General features: G+C 41.9%; 1 protein-coding gene across 4 annotated transcripts in view; it reads left to right on the plus strand.

The window, feature by feature from the left end:
- FRMD3 (FERM domain containing 3) overlaps positions 1–17,169 on the plus strand; it is a 320,699-nt gene that overhangs the window by 280,560 nt on the left and 22,970 nt on the right. The window contains exon 1 of one of the 4 annotated variants that reach the window (XM_047754942.1): positions 9,182–9,461. The exons of the other annotated variants lie outside the window; for them this stretch is intronic. Coding sequence (XP_047610898.1) covers positions 9,335–9,461 — 127 coding nt within the window. The 5' untranslated portion in view covers positions 9,182–9,334. Of the gene's footprint in view, positions 1–9,181; positions 9,462–17,169 lie in introns of those variants that run through there. 4 annotated transcript variants of the gene reach the window in all.

Raw genomic sequence — 17,169 nt, forward strand, 5'->3', positions numbered from 1 at the left:
CACAAGCACCCTATACTTTCAGTTGCTTATTGGCCACCTCCACTTGGATGCCACACAACAGCTCACTGGGAACACATCAGATTTAATGGGCTTACAACTACACTCAAGTTCTCTTCTTTCATCCAATCCCAGTTTCCAAGCTGCTCCTGCTCTGACTTGGTTAATGACAGTGCCATCCATGAAGTTGCCCCCACCAGAAACCTGGAAGCCATCCTTGCCTTGATACCCCTCCCATACCCCACATCCACTCGGCCACCACAGTCAAGTCCATCCCAGCAGTAGCTCTGGCATCTGCCCTGGCTCTTCAGCCTGCTGCCATAGCTTCATTTCAGGTCCCCACTTCTCTTTCTGGGAACACCGCAATATCTTCCTTATTGATCCTCCCTGCTGGAGCAGCCACTCTTGTTTGAAGTAGTTTTTTTCAGTTGTTGTTGCTTTATTTTTTTGTTTTGCTTTTTCAGGCCACACCTGCAGCATATGGAAGTTGTCAGGCCAGGGGTCAAATTGAAGCTGCCACTGCACCACTGTACCACTACACCACAGCCACAGCAATGCCAGATCAAGCCACGTCTGTGACCTACACCACAGCTCATAGCAATGCTGGATCCTTAACCCACTGAGCTTGGCCAGGGATCGAACCTGCATCTTCATGGGACGCATCCTCAGTAGTCCGTAACCAACTGAGCCACAATGGGAACTTCCTGAAGTAGCTTTTAGAACCTTTCCACTGACTATGAAACAGAGTCCAGCCCCACAAAGTGTTCATGGCCCCTCACAGTCTTATCCACTCTCCAGTCTCATTGTCCTCCTTTTGTCCTGCCTGACCCTCTCATCCTTCTGTGATGCAGCTCCCCCTCCAGCACCACATGCCCAGGCTGGCTCCTCTCTGCTGGTTCCTTTGCTCCACCTGCTGAAGCCATACTGATTTACCCAGTGGCTCCTCCTCTATGACATGTCTCTGACTCCAAAGACAGTACTAATGATTTCCTTCTCTTTCATTCTTACATTGATTCTTCTTTTTTAGCTTTATTGAGATACGATTACACATTACACTGTGTAAGTTTAAGGTATATGATGTTTCGATTTGATACATTTATATGATACCAAATGATTATCACCATAGAGTGGGCTAACATTTCCATCCATGTAATTATCATTTCTTTGCTGTGGTGAGACTATTTAACTTACTTTCTTAGCAACATTCAAGTATATAATACTGTGTTATTAGCTGTAATAACCATGCTGGAATCAGATCCCCAGATCTTGTTAATCCAATAACTGGAAGTTTGTACCCTTTGAGAAATATCTCTCCATTCCCTCGCCCCCGCCCCCCAGTAATCACCACCCTGTTGTCTGTTCCCCTGGAGGCACCACTTACAGTTGATTCTTAAAATCCTCTAATCATCAGTTTACATGTCTGGTCTAAATGGGCACTCCTCCCTTCACAGTGCCTGGAATCTGCTCATTAAAGGAAGGATGGCATGGAAGAAGAGCCACTCTAGCCGACTTTTCTGTTCCTGACCCTATGCCCTAAGATTAACTATAAGTCATATTATGGAGTAAAACACAAAATTCAGAGTTCTAATATGCTTCCACTGAGAACTCAGAATAAGCACAATGCATACTAGTAATACATTACGAGATGGTCTTACCCCAGTGGCTCCATCTGAAGCTTCAGCTCCAAAGCCTACTCCTGCCAAGTTATGGATAATGATGACATCCTTTTATTCCCATCTTAGTGCTCATTTTATCTTGTCTATTTGTTGGCTTACTTGTTGCACATCTGTGCATCCCTCCAGGATGGGCCCAGACCAGAATCAGTCTTACACTTGGCTGTATTGCAAGCATCCAGGCCAGTGCTTAGCTCACCAAAGGCGCTAGCCATCAAGTTGGTGGATGCAGGCTTGTCTGTGCTCAGGGAGCATCTTTGAAAGCAGCCCTTCATGGATGCTGTCAGGGAAGGGGGGAGTGGAGAGCAGGGGCAGACTGGGGCCTACTCAGCTCTTGGTAAATGGCACACAGAACATCAGATCCTAAAGAAAAAATTTAGTTTTAAAATTTTTAGTTCAAAGCATCACACAGAATGATATGTAGTACAACATGTTGGCATTTTAGGCTCCGAGGTTAAAATTTTATACTCACTTATGGCTTTTCTAAGCTTCACCAACTGGTAAATATTTTAACTATATTTGCAACCCATCTGAACTTACAGCTTCTGTGGGTCTGGTAGGAAATAGAGCAAATGTCAGTAGCAATTGGGCTGTTGCATTTCAAGGAACTGTTAGGATCTCCTTCACCCATTTCCTAACTTCTGGTAGTTCTCCACTTTCTTAGACAGGTACTTTTTTAATAATAATAATAATAATGATACAGTCACCTAAGATTTATTTTCAAAGATATTGACACTGAACGGCTGGTACAAAACAAAACAGGCAAGAGTTCCCATTGTGGCTCAGTGGGTTAAGAACCTGACTAGGATCTGTGAGGATGTGGGTTCAATCCTTGGCCTCACTCAGTGGGTTAAAGATCCAGCATTGCTGCCTTGAGCTGAGGTAGAGGTCACAGATGCAGCTCAGATCTGTGTTGCTGTGGCATAGGCCACCAGCTGCAGCTCCAATTCGCCTCCTAGCCTAGGAACTTCCATATGCTACAGGTTGCAAGTATGGCCCTAAAAACAAAAACAAACAAAAACACAAGAACAAGACAGGGAGGCAGGACATGAGCACAGAAAGTGTCTGATGGTATTCTTTCCTGATGCTGTCTGTCTTAGTCTTTGGTCTTTTTGTCTGTTTAGAAATCCTCACCAGTGACCCAAGCAGACAGAGAGAGGGCCCAGTGACACTCTGACTCCCCGCCCTGCCCCTCCTGCCATCGTCCTCCGGCCTGGCTTAGAGATGCCATACTTGTCAGTGTATGGCATAAGAGTGTTTATCTGTTATCATGTTTCCCTAATCATGGTCAGAGAAACAGATGGATGAGCCCTTACGCTAGCATCCTCTAGGGCCCCGGAGTTCCTGTGAAGTGCATTCTCTTTCTCCACAGTGGTGTTAAGGGGAGCCCAGCTGTGCTGTTTGAATTCTATTCTGTCTGCAGCTATAATTCCTCAGGAAGGTTTTGCTGGCCTTTCTCCCACCACTCCATGGTGACACCTGGCCCCGCTGAGCTGTGCTCTCATTTCACTGGGAGGAAACACTCACTGAGTGCTTCATCTGATAAGAGGAACAAGAAGAGGATGACTATCTGAAATGCCAAAGCATCTCATACATTTTAAGTTTTTTTTCATGTGAGTTATCATAACTTGAGATTCATGAGCATTTTTTGAAATGGATAGGACAGATAATGTGGCTTCACTTTACAAAGGAGGACATGGAATTAATACCAATGACCTGGCCATAACAGCCCTGTCACTTGGTGGTGCTAGGAACTGCCTCCATTTCTCCTTACTCTTCACCCAAGAGTAGACCTATCATATCACAAATATATTATCAAAATATGTATATCATTTTAATATTTTATGTTAATAAAATATTAGAAAAGGTCTCTAAGGTATGTGTTAGTGCCAAGGATTCTTAATTGATATTTACTGAATAAATTTATTACAAAGAATATTTAATATATTCAGTAACTTTTTATTATCTTTTTTTTTTTTTATTTTTTAGGGCCACACTTGCAGCATATGGAAGTTCCCAGGATAGAGGTTGAATCGGAGCTGCAGCTGCCGGCCTACACCACAGCCACAGCAACTCGAGATCCGAGCCGTGTCTTCGACCTACACCACAGCTCACAGCAACACCAGATCCTTAACCCACCTGGGTGAGGCCAGGGATCAAACCCATGTCTTCATGGATGTTAGTCGGGTTCGTTACTGCTGAGCCACAATGGGAACTCCCTATCTTTCTAATTGGAGTTAGCAGTTAACTAAAATTTCGGTGACTCTCTATAACTATTTTAACAATGGCCAAATCCACTACACCTGTGAAATCTGTTATGAAAACAGCTAATAAGGTACATGATATTGAGAATGTGATAATAAATAGCATCTATTGTGCCTACTACATATCAACTAAGTGCCAACATCTGTACTGTTTTATAGGCAGAAAACCGCATTTCAAATAAGCTTATGTAACTTTCCCAAGATTAAAGGGCTGGTCAGGTAAATTTAGCAATTAGCAATTCTGCTTCCCTACTATGTGCGGAACTAGACGTGTTTGAGACAGAAGGTTAAAAGAAATAAGAAAACCCAGATTATTTAAAATTCTCATTGTCGGGAGTTGCCATTGTGGCTCAGTGGTAATGAACCTGACTAGTATCCACAGAGGATGTGGATTCGATCTCTGGCCTCACTTAGTGGGTTAAGGATCTGGCGTTGCCATGAGCTGTGATATGGGTCACAGACGTGGCTCAGATCCTATGTTGCTGTGACTATGGCGTAGGCCAGCAGCTACAGCTCCAGTTCAACCCCTGGCCTGGGAACTTCCATATGCCAGGGGTTTGGCCCTAAAAGACAAAAAAAAAAAAAAAATCCTGTTTTTCTATTGAGTAAGGGAAAGAAAGAAGTGAACATGTGTTACAAAAAAACAACAAAAAAACCCCACTAGTGTTTCTTCAATAATTCCTGTGCCAGGTACTGATCTGAACATGCCTTGTGGATTGCCTTCATTAATCCTCACAACAGGGAGTTCCCATTGTGGCTCAGTGGAAATGAATCTGACTAGCATCCATGAGGACACAGGTTCAATCCCTGGCCTCACTCAGTGGGTTAAGGATCAGACGTTGCCATGAGTAGGTTGCAGACATGGCTCAGATCTGGCATTGCTGTGGCTGTGGCATAGGCCAGCAGCTACAGCTCTGATTCGACCCTGAGCCTCGGAACCTCCACATGCCATGGGCATGGCTCTGAAAAGACCCCCCCCCCCAAAAAAAAATCCTCACAACAGCCCTGGGAGGTGGGTACTGCCTTTGCTACACTCATTTTATAGCTGTGAGAATGGAGCTTGGGGATAAATGAGGCAGCCAGAATTAGAACCCAGTGCTTGTGTTTTAAACCTTGATTTCTCTAATTACTAAGTTCTAGTTCACTAACTGGGAGCCAGCTCTACATTAGGCACTTGATATGCAGGATCTCACTTCCCTATCCTATCATTCACGGGAGAAATATTGTGTCCATTTTCAAATGTACCAGGGCCCCAAGTTGTCCAGTAGCTCCCATCACCCACAGAGCAGAGATAAGCTTGTTTCCTTGCCCTGAATCTGTATCAGGAAGTTTGTCTCCGAAGTGGACATGAAATCCAGACCCGTGAACAGCTCTTATCATTGAACCCTCTTACTCTGCTGTGGCTTCTGCCTGACATAGTGTTTCTGGCATCTCATTGTGGAAAATTGCTTCCTCTCTTCACCTATATCTGCTGCTTTCTTGAGCCTCTTGTCACTGCCCAGACACACATTCTTCAGTCAAACAGATGAATCTAAACAGGAAGGGTGTTCAAAGGCAGCCAAACTTCTGCTATTGATTTTTTTTTTTTTTGGTCTTTTGTCTTTTGTCTTTTTAGGGCTGTACCCGAGGCATATGGAGGTTCCTGGGCTAGGGGTCCAATCGGAGCTGTAGCTGCCCACCTATGCCACAGCCACAGCAACGCGGGATCCAAGCCGAATCTGCGACCTACACCACACTCATGACAATGCTGGATCCTTAACCCACTGAGCGAGGCCAGGGATCAAACCCGCAACCTCATGGTTCCTAGTTGGGTTCATTAACCACTGAGCCATGACGGGAACTCCCTGCTGTTTATATTTTTCTATAAGCGCCATGCGAGTAAGACCAAACCTCCAGTGAAGTTTCTCCCAGAATCCTTGTGTTGACTCATCCTCCCTGCTTCCCTTTGCTTCTTCCCTTTGAAATGTGGCCACACCTTTGGGAAGAGGCGAAAAGGCAGAGGGAAATGGCTAGAACAACAGGGAAGGCGATGCCGCTGGATGAAAGCTGAAGGTCTCCAGAAGAACCAGGGTGACAGAATCTACATAAGATCTCTGAAAAGGAGCATTAAGAGTAAGAACAAGTTAAAGAAAGGGGAACCATTTAAATGCACAAATGCAAAATATTACTAGTTGCAGTTAATAAAAGGAAAGAAGGAGACACTTCAAAACTATAGTGAGATTTGAAGCTTGGGAATGAATGGAGAATCATTCTTTTGATGGAAAAGAACACGAGTAAAGTATGGTGGTGGTTTCATTTCAGGCGTTTTTCTTGCTTTCTGTTTTTATTTGGAAAAGGGCTGTTTATGTAGAAGGTGCTATCAGGTCATATCATGTTGTCTTAACTTCTCATAATGAGGAAACAGATTCCTCCATGTCCCCTCCAATTAGGCAATGGGAGTTTTTCTCAATATCTGAGCCTGGATCTACTGCCAGTAAATGAGTCCATGTTACCTTTGAAAAATCCCTCACCTGTGTTACTGCACAGCTTTCATTCATCTGGGATGGGGATTTTCTGATTTGTTCGTCAGAATCCTCACAATCTGCCCTGTCGGTGGCTAGTGAGGGAGGATGTAGCAGATACTACCTACCACAGGGCCCCACCTCCGTGTAGCGTATCTTTCTTTATTTATGTGTTTATTTATTTATTTTTAGGGCTGCACCTGCAACATACAGAAGTTCCCAGGCTAGGGGTCCAATCAGAGCTGCAGCTCCCAGCCTATGCCACAGCCACAGTCACTCGGGATCTGAGTTGCATCTGCAACCTACACCACAGCTCACAGCAAGGCTGGATCCTTAACCCACTGAGCGAGGCCAGGGATTGAACCCCCTTCCTCATCGATACTAGTCAGGGTCTTAACCTGCTGAGCCACAACAGGAACTCCTTGTACCTTTCATATATGGGGAGTCTCTTCAGAATTATATCACAAGGGGAATTGCAAAAAGGGTGAAGATTTTGTGACTTTTTAGGGGTCTCTTCCTTTCAAGTGTCAGGTTTGCAAATGGTCTAACTCCTGTGAGTACAGGACCTGCCCTACTGTACCTGGATCTGATAACCTGTGAGCAGGGAGAGAGCACCCCCTGGAAAGTCTCTAGAATTGACCTCAGCACACAGTGCACAGCTGAGTGCTACCTTGCTCCCCTTTCAAGATTTATAGTCTGGTCTGTAATGTACATCTTTACATAGTTGAAGTCATATGGCTTATATAAATTTCTTTTTCCACTAATCAACATATTGCAAGCTTTCTCCCACATCAATAAACTCCTAAACATACATTATAATAGATGCACAGTATTCCATCACATGTAGTTAATCATTTTCCCACTGGAAATTTATATTGACTTTAAAAATTTTTGCTATAATAAACAATACTCTATAAAGAAAATCTTTGTCCAAAATTTGTCAACATTTCTCATTATCTCCTCGGGCTAAATTCCTAAAACTTGGAATTTAGGAGTCAACAAATATCACACCTATCAAACTCAATATCTTTTGCTAAACTTCTTTCCAAAAATGCTAAATCAATTTATACTCCCACAGTGAAGATGACAATGCAGAATTTCAGTGGACTGCCCTGAATATATGCTTTATTTTGTCAGGAGAGGAAAAAAGAATATTTTTATTAGAAAATGATCTTTTGCCTTCAGTAGCTATTTAAAGTAGAAAAATGCATGCATACATGATGAGATAGTGTGAGGAAAAAAACTTTTTTTTCTTCTAAAAATGAGAGTGAGAAAAACATCATCAGCAAAGGAATATAGCTGAACCATAGTATACTGGGCACAGTTATTAGTGGTTGAAATTCTTTCAAATATTGGATGTCCTAAAAAGTTGAAAACATGTTGCTCCCTGAGCACGTACTCTGGGATGCAAGCTCCTTGTGTGCCTCGGATATACAAGTGCAGGACTTTCAATGTCCTGAGAGAGAGAGAATGTAACATTTGGATCCTGAATTTAAAACATATGAGGTTAGGAGTTCCCACTGTGGTTCAGCAGGTTAAGAACCTGACTAGTAGCCATGAGGATGCAGGTTCAATCCCTGGCCTTGCTCAGTGGGTTAAGGATCCATCATTGCCACCAGCTGTGGCTCAGATCTAGCATAGCTGTGACTGTGGAACAGGCCAGCAGCTGCAGCTCCAAATTGATCACTAGCCTGGGAACTACCATATACTACAGGTATGGCCCTAAAAAGAAGAAAAAAAATATATAGAGAGAGAGATACAGATATATATATATGAGGTTAGAGGTGGGGGCACTAGCAGTTCTCCTCCTGGATGTTGTTACCCTCTCTAGGATGTTGTTTTCTTCTCTATAAAAATGGATAAAATTTTAGTGCCTCATAAACACAGAGATAACGCTTTGAGGAGCTTGGCACCTTGTCCAGAGCTGTGCTGTCAGGTTTGCAGCCCCACGTGGCAGCTGAGTGCTGGAAACGTGACCGTTCTGCATTAAGATGTGCTGTAAGGGTGCAAATGCACATCAACTTTGAAGAGTTAGTGCCAAAAAAGTACCTAAATAATTTTATTGACATTGTTAGATAATGAAATACTACTCTCCATATCTTGGCTTTAAATAAAACACATCATTAAAATTAATTTTATTTACTGCAACTTTTCAAATGCTTTCTTTTTTTGCTTTTTAGGGCTGCACCTGTGGCATACGGAGGTTCCCAGGCTAGGGGTCAAATCAGAGCTACAGCTGCCAGCCTATGCCACAGCCACAGCAACGTGAGATCTGAGCCACATCTGCAACCTACACCACAGCTCATAGAAATGCCAGATCCCTTAACCCAGTGAGTGAGGCCAGGGATCGAACCACAACCTCAAGATTCCTGGTCAGATTCGTTTCTGCTGTGCCATGACAGGAACTCCTCAAATGCATTTTAAGTGTGGCTTGCATTATATTTTGAGGACAGCACTGCTCTAGAATGTTATAAAGACAAATATTTTTTAAAAGAAATTAAGGTGGGTGGTTTCTCCACATCAGCGTTGCTTAGTTGTTGTTTTATCTGGGGGGAAAGAGATTCATTCTCAGGACACTGTACGGCTGGGGTCTTCTGGCCTGGATGGTTTTAAAGAGGCTAGGGTCCAGATAATGCATATTATTTCATTGTTTGTTAGGAGAGAGATTGGAGAGTTTAAAAATAGCATTCCCCCTCCCTCCTCAGGCCCCATGCTGATCCCTCCTGAGTTATTTCTGTTGGCTGCATTAGGAGCCTGACATTTGATTCATTCAGTGGGCCCTGCCTCGGTCCTTTAAAACAGAATGGACAGTTAGTGAAAGGTCAAAGCCACTATGGCTGGTGGTAGCTGCCCCTGGCCGTGACCGGCAGAGGAGGCAGAGGGGGATTGAAGAACCAGTATGGCAAAATGCTTGGTCAAGATCCAGACTCGGAGGGGTCTCCGTCTGCAGCTGGTGAACCATTGCAAAAGCGACGTGTTTGTCCGTCTGCTGAGACATGGTTCCAAGATCACAGCCAGAAACACGGGTAGGTGCCCTGTGCTGGGCTCTGCTCCGTGCCGGCGGAGGGAGCGGGCTTCCAGCTTCCTGCTCGCTGCTGGCAACTGCTGGCAGGCAGCTGGGAGAGAAGCCAAGGTGAACACAGTGTCGGGTTTGTGATAAGGATGACACTGGGAGGGAGGGAGGGAGAGAAACAGAGACACAGATAGGAAGGAAAGTGAACAGGCCAGTACTGAGCTGAAATGGGGGGGGGGGCTTTGAAATGGGGGTCCTGACTCTATTACCTGAAGTTGTCATCCTAAAGGCTAATAAATTACATGCTAGTCAGTAGCTTGTTAGGAAGGAGGCAGCGGTGGTGTGTCCCATCCAGATGATACAGGAATGACAGAAGATTATTGAGAGAGCAGATTGGATGATCAAAACATGCTCTTTCCTCCCTCTTTTCATTGTTTAAAGTATAAGATCTTCAGGTACCCTTGCCTGGATAAGGGAAAACTCCCCTTTATTTTCAAAGCAGAGCTGTCCTGAAATACAGTATCAGCTAAAGAACTGGGATCAAATTGATGTTCTGCCAACTTCCTTTTCATTGAAAACGCATTTTGTGGTCCTTGGGGGAAACAAAAGTTTAAATAGGAATTTTTAAAAATCAGAGGGTACAGCTGGAAGGAAGATGCTGTCATATATGTATATGTGGTCTTCGCCAAATTACTAAAATTTTTTTAAATCCTGAGAAATGTGTGGAATTGGCCATGCCACAGGCACATGTGTGGAACTGACTTCTAAGTTAACTTAAATGAAATTAATTGTACTTGGATAATGACAGAGATAATAGGTAATGTGTTATTATAAAAGATTTTTAAAAGTACAGTTTTATAGAATCTTTTCTAATAAAATATTTTCATTTTTTTTAATTTATCATATGACTGGAAGGATTTTCCATATGAATGCATACTAATCTTTATCCTTTTTTAAATCAGCTGAATAATATCATGTAGGGTAGAGATACCCCAATGTATTTATTCAACAAGTTATTGTTGGGAAATTGATGTTTCCTAGTCATTGTCTATAACAGACACTGCTATGATAAATATGCATATACAAGTAGTTCTCTATAATAAATCCTTAAGAGTATAATTGCTGGGTTGAAGTGATCTCAGAGACAGCAGTGAGTGATGGCTTGAAGTGAGATCTAAATTCTCTGCCCAAGAATTGAACCTGGGCAGCCTGAGTGAAAGCCAAGAATCCTACACACTAGCTTAGCTAGAGGCTAAAAGCAGAATTGCTCTGGTTCTTGCCCCCTTGATGAAAGCAAGAATGTGTCAAGGAAGTAAAGGCTGTAAAAACAGGTACAAAGTTTATTGTTAGAAAGGCAGTACGGGAGTTCCCATCATGGCTCAGTGGTTAATGAATCTGACTAGGAACCATGAGGTTTTGGGTCCAGTCCCTGGCCCTGCTCAATGGGTTAAGGATCCCCCGTTGCTGTGGCGTAGGCCAGTGGCTACAGCTCTGACTGGACCCCTAGCCTGGGAACCTCCATATGCTGCAGGTGCAGCCTTAGAAAAGACCAAAAAAAAAAAAAAAATAGAGCACACAGAGAATGTATCTGTTTATCTAAGGGAGAAGCAAAGCAGTAATACACACACAAAAGAGGAGTGAGGGTGTGGGAGTCCCCCTCAATGAGGAGCACACCAGAGAGGGGCAGAGGCAGTTCTTCCAGGTCTTTGTTCTCCCAGGTCTTTGTTCTCCCTTGGCCAATATGTTGTTTCACCTTTCTTACCTGACCTGACCCAGGGCTCTCCCGGATCAGCGTGTGCATCTTTTGGCCAAGATGGACTCCAAAGCGAGGCATGGTGGGAATGTTATCTAGACTTATTATGGTCTGGAGCCCCCTCCCTTTCTGACCCAGAGGGGTCTCTGCGCATGTGCAGTTGGGGGTCTTCCTGAATCTGAGGATGAGAAGTATGTGACCTCTTGGTCTCTTGCTCAAGCAAGACTTAGCCCCTCTTCTGATCCTGTCATTACCATTGTTCAACAAGTTCACAGAAGACAAGTCCCAGTTATTTGCCTTGCGCCTGTTCTTACTTCTATCTCAAGTATAGATAGGTGTCTGGTTGTAAATGTTTATCCCAGAGCCCACCTATCTTCTGCCTCGGGAAGATATTTGTAAATGTCTATCCTGGAGCCTATCTACCTCCTGCCTCAGAAGGATAGATGCATTTTAAATTTTGATGGAAATGGGCAAACTTTCCCCTGAAAGACTAACACTCATTAACAAGGTGGGTATGATAATGGTTGCCTACCCACATAATCATTCACCCTGATGTGTCCAACTTCTTTTGCAAAAAGATTGAAAGAAAAGTGAGATTTTATTGTTTTAAACATGTCTCTTTTTACTAAGGAGGGTGAGCATCTTTTCAAATGATAACTGTCCATGTGGATTTCTCCTTGGAGTTGTTTACTTTGTGAATTTGTTTTTGTCCTTCCCTTATAGACTGTGAGAATTCTATCATCTGCATCTTAATCCTTTGCCTTTTACAAATATTCACGGTTTTCCTCCTATTTGTTCTTGGCTTTTAACTTAATGTTTACTTTGTAGCACAGGCACCTTTTAAATGCACAACTTCTACATGTACAGACTATTTATGTCAGTTTCCCTCATTCCAAGATTATAAACAAGTTTGCTGTGTTTTTGTCCCATTAATGCATTACTTGAACTATGTGAAATCGCTGATACTCAACTGCTTTTGATCTACAAAAATGGTGACCTATAGTTTGATCTAGTTTTCATTTGACCTATTAACGTTTTTGGAACTTTTATGTATGACATGAAATAGGGATATACTTTTTTTTTTTAAATCCCAATTGGCTAGTGAGTTTTCTCCAAGTTATTTATCAGAATCTTTCATTATTTTCAAAAGTCTATTTCTGAATTGTGCATTATAGTATTCCTGCTCCATTATTAACTATAGTATGGTTTTGATATCAGATAAGTTCCCTTCATGCATCTTTTAATCCAAAATTTCTTGATTATTCCTGTGTACTTTCTCCATTTGTCATTTTTGAAAATGCTTTGAGATTTGAAATCGCAGTGAATTTTAGTTAGAGAAGATCTGCATTTTCAAAGTGAGTTCTATTCAGGAGCATTGTTACATGCCTTCATTTTTTTCCAGATTTTTCTTTTATGTACTTCAGCTACATTTTAATATTGTCCTCGTGCAGGTTTTGCCTATTTCTTATAGATATTCTGGATGTTGTGTGGCTATTCTAATTTCTGCATTTAGCTATTCTGAATGGGATTTTTCCATTATCATATTTTCATATGGCCTTTGCTTGTGAATAGTAAGTCAGCTGCTTTGATAGGTTGACCTTGCATCTGAACACCTCACTGATTTCTGATTAATTCCCCTAACTTCTTATTGGAATTTTTTGGCTTTTCTTGTAAATGATACTAGAAACAGTGAGTTTTGTGCCTTCCTTTACGGTATTTATACTTATTTTTTGTCTTTATCATATTGCACTATTGAGGTCCACCAGGATGATAGTGAAGAGCAGTTAGGGTTTTTTGTGTTGTTCCTGACTTCACTATGATGGATGATTGATTGTGATGACAGAAAGATCCATGAGATGGTGACAGCTGCACAGTTAGAATGTCATTAGCAGCAAGTAACTTTAACAAACACTGGTTTAAATAATAACATGATTTGTTATTCAAGACAACACCAAGTCCAGAGTCAGGGAGGATTCCAGGATGGTGAAGCCAGGTTCATTTCATCTCTCTGCACTGCTCTTCTCAGTTGGCCAGAATTCCCTCAGACCATTTGCTGTCAGCATCACAGGACAACTGCCAGAATCCCTGGCATCTCCTTCAGATACAACGGTGTCAAGAGAAAGTCTGTACATTTCCAGCATGTTCTTCTCAGAAGCAAGAAATTTTCCTTTCTCCCTCCCTGCTAGCCACTCTTTGCATGTCCGGGATGGCTTACATGCCAGTTACCAAACCAGAGACCACTAAGACAATGTAATTACCATGACTGGATTAGACTAATCATCTGGGAGACAAAAGGATGAGTCAGCCACTGCAGGCAACTACGAGGGATAAGCATTAACATGTCAGATTTGGGGTAGGAGAAACTTAGGTGACAGATGTGGTCTTAAAGAGTAGGAGCCATCTGGGTGTAGCAGGACATTCCAGGGAGAAGCAACAGTCTGTGCAAAGGCACAGAGGCACAATATAGTCCCACACATCTGGGAACCTCTTTTTAAAAAAATTTTATTGGGGTGTAGTTGACTTATAATGTGTTAGTTTCAGGTGTACAGCAAAGTGAATCAGTTATAGATATATCCATTCTTTTTCAGACTATTTTCCTATATAGGTTATTACAGAATATTGAGTAGAGGTCCCTGTGCTGTTATATAGTAGGTCGTTGTTCGTTATCTATGTTATATATAGTATTGTGTATGTTAACCCCAAACTCCTATCTTATCCTTCTCCCATCAGTTTCCCCTTTGGTAACCATAAGTTTGTTTTTGAAATCTGATTTTGCTTTATAAATAACTTCTTTTGTATCATTTTTATTAGATTCCATATATAAGTGATATATTTGTCTTTCTCTGATTTACTCCACTTAGTACGATAATCTCTGATCCATCCATGTTACTGCAAATGGCATTATTTTAATGGCTGAGTAATATTTCATTGTATATATGTACCACATCTTCTTTATATATTCTTCTGTCAAAGGACATTCAGGTTGCTTCCATGTCTTGGCTATTGTAAATAGTGCTGCAATGAACACTGGGAAACATTTTTAAAATTATGGTTTTCTCTGGATATATGTCCAGGAGTGGGATTGCTGGATCATATATGGTAGCTCTATTTAATTTTTGAAGGACCCTCCATACTGTTCTCCATAGTGGTTGCACCAATTTACATTCCCGCCAACCGTGGGCACCTTGAAACAAACAGGAATGGTGGAAATGCATGGGGATAGAAAAGCGCTTTGTACACCAAGCTAAAGAGTTTAAATTTTATACTGGAAGGGGATTCACAGGGTTCCCATTGTGACTCAACAGAAACAAATTTGATGAGTATCCATAAGGATGCAGGTTTGATCCCTGGCCCCGCTCAGTGAGTTAAGGATCTGGCGTTACCATGAGCTGTGGTGTAGGCTGCAGACACAGCTCAGATCCCACATTGCTGTGGCTGTGGTGTAGGTTGGCAGCTATAGCTCTGATTCAACCCCTAGCCTGGGAACCTCCATATGCCATGGGTGTGGCCCTAAAAAGATTTTTAAAAGGGGGGGGATTTGTTTGACTAATTAGGCATTTTAAAATGACTGTTCTGGCAACAATTCAAAAGAGCAAGACTGAGGTCAGAGAAATCAGTGGGGAGGCCACTGCTGTCAAGATTTTGAGCAGTGATAAGCATGGAGGCATGGAGAGGCAGGGACTGCTTTGAAAGTGACTACGGTGGCAGAGTTTGTAGAAGCTGGTGACAGATTATGTATGAGCAGTGAGTGAGAAGCTGCGGCCAGCTCTCAGATTGCTGGTGTGGGTAAAGGTGGTGCCAATTACCTACAGTAACTGGTAGAGGAGAGAAAGCCTGTGGTGGGAGGTAAGTGTTTGGTTTTGGAGGTATTGAGGTTGATGAGCCTGCACCCAGGTGTGTGATGAGTCTGGAGCTCTTTGGACGGTTTTGAGTTGAGATGGGTCAGGGCCTCAGTAAGGTGTTCCTCTAAGTCATGCTTTACGTTCTCTGGTCAAATACACTTGGGAAATACTGAGTTAAATAAAGTAACATTGGTTTCTTCTCCCCAGAACCTCTCAGACATTTTAATATATACATAGTAATGTTATTGAGTGCTCACCCTGTGCCAACCACTTCACACACATTAATTCACGACTCCTTTCTATACAGTATCCCTACTCAGTATGTCCTGAACTTTTCCATTTTATAGATTTTATTGAACAGAGCAATTAAGTAACTTGTCCAAGGTCACATGACAATACAAGGTCAAGATTCAAACACACAGAGAGAATTTAAGAGCTTATACTCTTTGAAAAAATCAGCTTTATTGAGTTGTAATGGACAAATAAAATTGAAAATTGTGGCAATTTGATGTACCTTGTGAAAAGACCCTGCCCACCTAGTTAATTAGCACATTCATCCATCACCTCATTTATCTTTTTTATGAGAACATTTAAGTTCTACCTTTTTGCAAATTTCAATTATATAAAAGTGTTATCAAGTATAGCGACCGTGTTTTACATTAGAGCATAAAACTTCATTCATCTTAGAGCTGCAAGTTTGTACTCTTTCCCCATTTCTACCATGGAGTATTTGTCTTTCTCTGACTTATTTCACTCAGCATAATGCTTTCACGGCCCATCCATGTTGTCACAGATGGCAGGATTTTCTTCTTATGGTTGAATAATATCCCATAGTGTACATATACCGTATCTTCTTTATCCATTCATCCACTGATGGCCACTTAGGTTGTCTCCATGTCTTGGCTACTGTGAGTAATGCTGCAGTGAACATGTGCATGCAGATATCTCTTCGAGATCCTGTTTTCATTTCCTTTGGCTATGTACCCAGAAGTGGGGATTGCTAGATAATATGGTAGCTCTATTTTTAATTTTTGGGGGAACCTCTATACTGTTTTCCATAACTGCGGCACCAATTTACATTCCTACCAACAGTGTTCAATTGTTTGCTTTTCTCTACAGCCTCACCAGCACTTGTAATCACTTGACTTTTTGATGATAGACATAACTTCTTTTGAGATATAGTATTGCTGTACAATATAATGATTCACAACCGTTAAAGGTTACACTCCATTTATAGTTATTATAAAACATTGGCTATATTTCCAACATTGTAAAATATATCTTTGTTATTTTATACCTAATAGTTTGTACTTCTTGATTCTAATTCTCTACCCCTAAGTTTCCCCTCCCCCCACCCTCTGGTAATCACAAGTTTTTTTTGTTTCTGATATCATGCAGTATTTGTCTTACTCTGTCTGACTTATTTCATTTAACATAATGCCCTCCAAGTCCATCTATGTTGCTGCAAATGGTAAATTTTCATTGTTCGTGGCTGAGTAGTATTCCATTATATATATATACCAAATCTCCTTTACTCATTCATCTGTTGATGGACACTTAGGTTGCTTCCATATCCTGGCAATTGCAAATAATATTGCTATGAACATCGGGGTTCATGAATCTTTTTGAATTGGTGTTTTCATTTCTTTCAGATATATACCCAGGAGTGGAATTTCTGGGTCATATGATAGCCCTATTTTTATTTTTTTAAGAAGCCTCTGTAGTGTTTTCCATAGTGATAGCCACAACTTTTTGATAAGCGCTTATATTCTTAACCTTGATCATAATGTCCAAAAGGTGATAATGTGCAGTTTCCCAAATTAATTTCAAGGGACAAGTGACACTTGTGGTACATCAGTGATCTGCAGAGCTGTGCTGAGTAATGCTGCAGTAGCATGGTGGGGCCATGCATATGGTTGAGAGTCTAAGCAGGAGAAGGGTACAGAGTGACACAGCAGAGAGCTGAGGCCACTGTAAAGAGAGGAGAAGAGACTATGTAAAAGACAGAGGTAGCTTAGAACCAGGAGATGGAAATCAAGAGAGTGAGGAGTCACAGAGGTAGAGTGATCAGTAGGAGGACAGACAAGAACATACACTGTCTTTAGCAACAAGGTGGCCATTGGATA

Source organism: Phacochoerus africanus, chromosome 12 (assembly GCF_016906955.1).
Source record: "Phacochoerus africanus isolate WHEZ1 chromosome 12, ROS_Pafr_v1, whole genome shotgun sequence".
In the NCBI taxonomy this organism is placed as follows: domain Eukaryota; kingdom Metazoa; phylum Chordata; class Mammalia; order Artiodactyla; family Suidae; genus Phacochoerus; species Phacochoerus africanus.